Raw genomic sequence first — 7792 nt, 5'->3', positions numbered from 1 at the left:
CAGTTTCCTTTTGCAGAGAAAAGTGATAGAGCCCAGCCATGAAAGGAGCCTGTCTGATGCCACTATAATATAATCCAATTGTTGACTTCAAATGTATTTTTAGATTTTAAACACTCAGGTTGGTGCCATATGATAGAAGCTATATCAAACTGAAAGAACGCTCAGCCTCAAGGCTATGCCGTTGCTGGAACTCAACAGGCAACAGTGTCAGAGCTGAAGCCGCGGCTTCCAAACTGAAAAAATAAATGCAATTGAATATTTCTGTCTTACAAGTTACAAGCCTATGCTCTTCTTCTGTTGATTACATTACATTCTAATGGCAATTTCTATTTCACAAAAGTCCTAAGAATAAGAAATGAGATGTGCTCGCATCCACAAACAAGAAAACATCTCAGTGGTCCACATAAACAGGCAGGACCGAACTTCTGGATCTACTACTACCATGTCCGAAGGAAAAGAATGACCTCTTGACTCTACCACTGCTACACCCTTCAATGGAGGACGATGATACCTCACTCGCTTCTTGTCTGTTCTGTTTCTTCAGCGCTTCTTGAACTGCCATGTACAACTGTCTATCCCTTGAAGAATCCATGGAGAAAGACCTCCTTATGGGCTGCACTGAAAACTGCTCGTCTTTTCCCCTGGTATCGATGCACTCATCGTCCATGCTCGTCACTTTCTGAAACTTCCATGGTTTTTTCTTCTGCTCCGTTATCTTCCTGGGCGAAGGACTCACCTCCCGAGGCGGGTTTTCTCTTTCCTGTGTTCCATTCGAGCTCTGGTTTCTATCGTGACCATTAGTGCTGAGTTCAATCACCACAAAATCTTCATCCCCGCCATTGAGATTTTCGCCATACGGGCGTCGATCTTGCGAGGATGGTCTGGAATTCAGCATCTGATCGATTTGGAATCTGGTGGATAGAGAAATGCTTGTTCTGCAAAGCGGGCAATTGGCGTTGTTCTGAAGCCAAACGTCGATGCAATCTATGTGGAACACGTGGCTGCAATTCGGTATAATCCTCAACTTCTCCTTCTCGCGAAACTCGTTCAGGCAAACAGAGCATTCCGTGAAGCTTCGCTCTTCGGATTCTTTGTTTTCCTCTGCTCTGTAATGGATGACTGGGATTAATCGGATCACCGCCTCGTCGAGTCCTCGAGGTTCTGTGCCCCCCGGCGAGTAAGCCATCGGTGGCTCTTCTCGCCGCCGAGACGGAGAGAATCGTCTTAGGAGATCTATGCGGTGCCAATTGAGGCAGCACTTGATGACGAAGATATAGTAGCTGACGAGCAAGAAAGCTGTGGCTAGTATTCCTATTATAGCGATTGCTATAATGGGGAAACTGGCGCTCGCAGAATGCGAATGTGGGCGAAGGATTGAACTCACTGGGCTTGATAATGGCGAGAGGGGCTGAGACCCAGAAATCAAGAATCTCCTTCTCGCAAGATCCATAACAGATGTGAAAGAAAGCGCAGAGAAATGGGTTGCCCAATGCCGTTTAGATCTCTGTCATGAGCACAGGACATGAAGAGAAAGAATGTGGAGAACAGAGAGGAAGAGGGAAGACCCTGGAGGGACTTTAAATGAGGGAGGTGGTGAGGGGAGCCATGATAGGGATTTGATTATTATTGAATGAAAATGTTGTCAAATCCGATTTCTTTAATGAGGTTGGAGAGTGAGGTCAGTGTACGTAGTTGGTGATTCTCTCTCTCGGGTTCCCAGAAAGTTTGGCCACAAAATTGGTGAACCGTCTTCATCACTGTTCATTATTTTACGTAACAGAAGCGTATGGTCCAATCTTTTATGAATCGTAAGAGGCTTTCATACCGTAGCGATGTCCTCTTAAGAATCATTGTGGCTGGCAAGCGAACCATGTGTTTCTTTGAATTTGACTGATACTAATAAATATGCATTGAAAATGTCAAAGTTTGAAACACACACACACACGCAGAATCATTTGTTTAGTTCCATCATTATTTTTCTAGCAAGGTACAAAAGTAGTAATTCCGTTATGTCCATTGAACAGCGCTGCCTCTGATATCCCGCCCTGTATTATGGCATTGAGATGAGTAGTACATTTTCAAATGATCATTGCTGTATACTTCTATTTATGATCAATTCAAGATTTGGCAAGACTTGAATTTTAAGATATCATACATTTGTCTGCTAGCTAGAACTTACAACAGAAGCAGGAGTTAATAGCTTGATATGATTCTTAACAGTAGTGTCAAAAAGGCAGAGTGAATAATAATATCAACTACAACAAATGAAACCTTTCTGGTGATGTATATTTAAAAATAATGCTGAAGAGAGATGACAAAATAAATGTTCGAATGATGGTTGATTCATTCATTCAATCATTTACACCTTCTCAAACCGGAAAGATGAAAACACTCATAACTCGGATACACTTTGGTAGAATCTGTAGTTGGGAAGAGTCATAAAGTAACATTTAATGTGGAAGATTGGGTGAATAATTTCGAGGCTAATGAGCAAACAAAGGCAAGAACTCTTCATTTCAATCATTTATTAGAACCAACACTCTCAATCATGCATAATCATCAGCCATATTAAAGAGAAGAAGGGGGAAAAAAGTCACACGACGCACATGCAGCCCATTATAACACCATTGAATCTTTAATCACAGGCTCGGCCAGTGATGGAAAATGTTGACTTCTGGAAGCACATTGTTCACAGAGCATTTTTTTTCCCCCTCTGCCCCGCCTCCATTATTCGAAAAAGCTAGAGGGCAGAACAGCAAAGTTTCCCATACGTTAGGGTAGGGGTGTTCATTCCGGACCCGTCTCGATTGGCCCGATATCGTCCCGATCATATCGGGACAGGTTTTGTCCCGGCCCGAAAATAATCGGGACGGGACTTTACGGGACGGGACAGGAAAGGAGTGCGGGACGGGACGGGACACGGGATTACCATCGGGACGTCCCGTCCCGTCCCGAATATTATATATATTATTTTTTATTTTAAATATATTAATTATATTAACATAATCTATACTTATATTAATTATATCAATTATAATTTTAATACTTGTAATTCTTATTTAAAATTAAAGTTTTTTATATTGATAATTTTAATGGCATGGAGTAAACATGGTGATATCTTTCTTTATAATATATTAATTATATTAATATAATTTATTCTTATATCTATCTATTTAATAAATTTTCTTTATAACATATTTCTTACTTATTTTTAGAAGAGTAATTGGCTTAATACATCTTCACTAAAGTAGAAGAACAATTATTTAATGTTGTGTTTGATTTTACTGTTGTTGCTAATCTTATAGCATAAAGATCACTTGCATTTTTTATTATAATATGTAGTTGTGATTAATATAATTCAATAATTGATTTTAAATTATTGTTATTTATGTACTTGCGTTATTTTGATTTTAAACTTAATAAATTATATAATTTAAAATTTTAAAAAACGTTATTATTCAGATTTTTTTTTCACATTATTCCATTTATCGGGACGGCGAGACGTCCCGATCTTGTCCCGGTCCTGTCCCGACTCTTAACGGGACGGGACGACTTTCGGGACGGGACGGGACACTGGACCAAAATTCAGTCCCGATATTTTTTTCGGGACGGGACACGGGACGGGGGTGTCCCGGTCCCGTCCCGTCCCGTGAACACCCCTACGTTAGGGCATAGAATGCAATTGGGTGGGTCCTAATATAGTGAGACCTTTTGTCAAGTAAAGGATCCAGATTTCCCATAGAAATGTCGAATCAGTGTGCAGTACCACAATCTTGTATGTACAGGAATCCTATAGAATCTTTTGTGTGTGTGTGTGTAACAGTATGATTTTAAAAAAGAACAGTGAATTAATCAGATTAATAATCCTGTGTATGAACTTGGCTTTGAAATTGCAAATACAATGGGGAAGGGAACCGACACAATCCGTGCTTGCGTGTTGACTAGATGTAGAAAGAGGATCAAACTTAGGTGAGAACACATGGACAGAGTACTGTTTTTCTTCCAGGTTTTCAAAAGGTATTTCTTGCATAGTCAAAAGTTGAGGGCCTTGACTGCTTGAGCCACTCCCACCTACTTATTAGAAACTTCACCATTTTCTTTACCTTTCCGCGAGTTTTGTCTCAGACATTTAATTCCATCGAACAAGGTAGATCTAAGATCAAGAAGTGGTTGCCTCTATTTCATATTTAATGTAAGTGTGTCTGCTTTTTGCTAAAGGATATATCCCTTATTGGTCGCTTTTGTTTGAAACTTGTTCAAGTAGTTTCTCTGTTTCTGAAGCTCAATGCCTCGTAGGGTACATGGTCACCTAGTTTTGTCGCTAAAAATCATGTCTCATTTTGATTGAAGAATTAATCTTTCCACACTTGGAATAAACTTTTTTGATTGTACAATAACATGTCTTTGCACTACGAAGAAATTTGAGACTCAAGAAATGTCCATGATTATTGTAAATTAAAATAAAGAAAATAAATCATGGTATTTTTCATGACAGGTATACCTAAATTGACGCCTTTAAAAAAAAAATCACGAGTTGAGATTGGATTTGGACTTGGGGGAGTAATCTCATCTAGAAGGACCTTGTACATATAAATAACAGTTTCATCCTTCGTTGAATGAGCCGAGCAAGTCTCAGACAAATAAAGCGCATGGCCACTGCTACTGTTAATTTTATGTTGAATACATACTCACGCTATTTTAAATGCTAAACATAAGGCATCTTTACCTAACGTACACTTAATAATAAGAGAAACAGTTGGATAGTTAAGATTTTTTTTTTTTTAATCTCTGTCCTTCTTTAAAAGTGTGAAAAATGGACTGTGTTAATTAATCAAGGGAGTTAATTGGTAATTTTAATATGCTCTTCCCGGCATTTTTTTTCAAAAAAAGATATTAATTATCCTTAGTAATCTATAAAAATGACTTATATGCGAAAACATGAGATTTTTTGAAAACTTACCATGAATAAGGTAAGAGTCATTAATTTTCTTCCACATATTCTAATTAATGTTTTTAAATTCTCATTTCAGATTCTGGTTCAAAGTCTTGGTCTCCAAGTATTGACTTGCGTTCTATTCTTATGTTCCGCGTTCCGCGTTTAATCATTTGGGAATTCATGGCTTGCACATGTGTCACGGTTTTGATAATATTTTCTGGGGTCAAAGTAACGGTTTTGATAGTTGAAAACATTGATTTGTTAAGGGTTAAAATTTATTATTAAATTTATGCATATATTATCATGTACAATGATGGAAGGAGATATCAATATGACAAGTTGAACTAATGTAATTTCCAAAAAATACTGAAAATAAATTCAAGAATAAATGTGTAAATTTGGTCATAAATTGTTTTTCCACAAGTATTGAGTAGTCTATATTATGATGTAGTGTAAAATAATTTTTAATTTTTAAAAACAAAGTATCCAACATCCATTGTTAATTTTCACCCGACGAACTATTAGCATCCCATGTGAAGCCTACAAATTTTTGATTAAAAAATAACATGTGGCATTTTACCGTAGCAAATAACTATTTTTGTAGGTTAAAGATATAAATTTAACCATGAACTATTTTTCGAGAAACACTACTACTATTGGGTGGTGTAAAAAAAAATTATCAACTACAAAAATGAATTATTTAATCACAAATTATTTTTGCACCATAGTAGCATTGCGAATTTAGCTAAGAATTATTTTTATAAAAAATAAAGTGATCGAATCAAGCTTCTCCTATGTGTAGTAGCATCGCAATTCAAATTGCTATTTCACTTGAATTGCCATAGAAATTTAAACCAAACCTTATCTTCCTCTTGTTCTATTCCATTAATATTGTTCTTGTGAATGTCTTTAAATAAGAATTTTTTAAGCCTTTTCTTCTTGAATTGAGATCGAGAACGAAAATAATGAAATATGTTTGGTCAAAATTAATTCAAATAAAAATAATTTATAGTCAAATAATTTGTTTTTTATAGTTAATAATTTTTTTTGCAAAACATGATATTTGTGGCTAAATTTACATTTTTATCCTAAAAATATAATTATTTATTAAGGTAAAATGTCACGTGTCATCTTTCAATTAAATTTTTGTCAGCTCCACATAAAAAGCTAACGTTTGTCAAGTGAAAATTAACAATAATTACTAGATATTTTATTTTTTAAAATTAAAAATTTATTTCATTTTATCTAAAAAAATAGGCTATCTAGTACTCTTAATAAAAATAATTGATGGCAAATTTGAACCTTTAACCTAAATTCAACTGAAGCTAGGAAGATAACAGCTGTTAGACAGTTTACTGGTGAAGTGAGCAGTGGACGTTAGACGTTTAGGTGGCGAAAAACCTTAGATAACAACTAATTGTTCAGTTTTGTTCCTAGTATATTTCTATGAAATAAATCATCAATATTAATATTTATATACTAATATAAAATACATAAATAATTAATTGACTAGTAAATTATAGACAGTATCAAATACTCTAATTATGTATCCATAGTGTAAATATAAGGTAAAAACTATAGTAGGAATGATTTGATGAGATTGAAACTAAAGCACGATGAATTAATAATAATAAATATGGAATGATTTGCTGAAAAAGAAAATAGTTAATCATGTTCCATCATTTTTTTTTTTTTGAACTTGGCGGAAGCAAATGGAGCATGATTTATTTATTATTATTATTATTTTTTTGGGTTGACCAACCAAGTGAGCTTTAAACCATTTCAGTTTCACACCTTTGAACCGTATGCAGTCAGTCAGTCACAGGGGGGGTAGAGCACGTGCCCTCATGTGCTTTGCCAGCCCCTCAATTTTTTTATTCATTAATCAATATTAATAACTAATAATTAATAATGACTTCATTTCCCCGCCTGAGGGTTCATTTTTTGAGCCGTGTAGATTCTTTATGTGGATTATTAGATCGGACTTTGGAGATCACATTCGATGGAGCATACATTTTTAAGGTTGTTTCCTTTTTTTTTTTTTGAATGAAATTTTTAAGGTTGTTTCTTGTCATTCTCTTGTTTACTTGAATTTTTGTCATTTGACTATTTCAACTGTGTAGCTTTCCGCCATCAAGTTTGGGCTGTGCAGATCACTCGTGTCTATAGGAAAGACAATGAACGTGCGGATTAATTAAGTAGCAAGTTATTGCCTGAGCATGAATATTGTATATCAGGTTACTGTTACACCTCCTCATGATTTTAGACTGCTTGGGGGTACCGTGAAAATGCACTTTTCCCTGTGTTTAGCAACCAGGGAAAATGTACTTCTTGAATAAAAAGCATGGAAACTACTTCACAAGGAACAAAACAAAGAGATGTACAAACAAAGCAAAAAACAACAGTCTCAAAACTCACGAAAAAACTAAAAACCACAGACCACCCACAAAACTATCTACAGGGCGGCAAGTCAAAAAGAATTAAATCATTAGGAAAGGTTATAAGCCAACTTGGCAAGAAACTATTGTTCTCCATGTACACAAAAGTAAAATGAATATCTCATTACTTATAGAGGAGCCGTCTCATAAAATCAATAATACTATTAAAGGAATAATACACATAGTTGTCCCTTGTGATTATTGTGATAGCATACATACAATTATAAAAAGCCTTCACAGTTATAAACTCTTTTGACAACAAATCTTAAGATCCTTGAAAATACCAAGAATTTTAGAAATGATGGTTGGGACTCTTCCTAACTTATGGTTGAAGCCTTGAATCCAATCACTATTTACATTCCTCATAACACCACCACAAGCATTAACACCGTTATTTAGCGTGGAGCCATCAACTTCT

General features: G+C 35.5%; 1 protein-coding gene across 1 annotated transcript; it reads right to left on the bottom strand.

Moving 5' to 3' along the window:
* Positions 1-211: 211 nt before the first annotated feature.
* LOC129309670 (RING-H2 finger protein ATL1-like) lies at positions 212-1620 on the bottom strand. The gene has a single exon (XM_054951328.1). The coding sequence runs from the start codon at positions 1448-1450 to the stop codon at positions 392-394; it is 1059 nt and encodes a 352-aa protein (XP_054807303.1). The 5' UTR covers positions 1451-1620; the 3' UTR covers positions 212-391.
* Positions 1621-7792: the final 6172 nt, after the last annotated feature.

Source organism: Prosopis cineraria, unplaced genomic scaffold (genome assembly GCF_029017545.1).
Source record: "Prosopis cineraria cultivar Desert tree isolate PC_DT_omini unplaced genomic scaffold, ASM2901754v1 PC4, whole genome shotgun sequence".
Classification (NCBI taxonomy): Eukaryota; Viridiplantae; Streptophyta; class Magnoliopsida; order Fabales; family Fabaceae; genus Prosopis; species Prosopis cineraria.
Note: the sequence above shows the minus strand (reverse complement) of the source record. Positions and strands in the feature narration are given on the sequence as shown.

Bases quoted from the DNA above. Each gene is read 5' to 3' on its own strand.
- LOC129309670 (XM_054951328.1), bottom strand. From the start codon at position 1,450: ATGGATCTTGCGAGAAGGAGATTCTTGATTTCTGGGTCTCAGCCCCTC.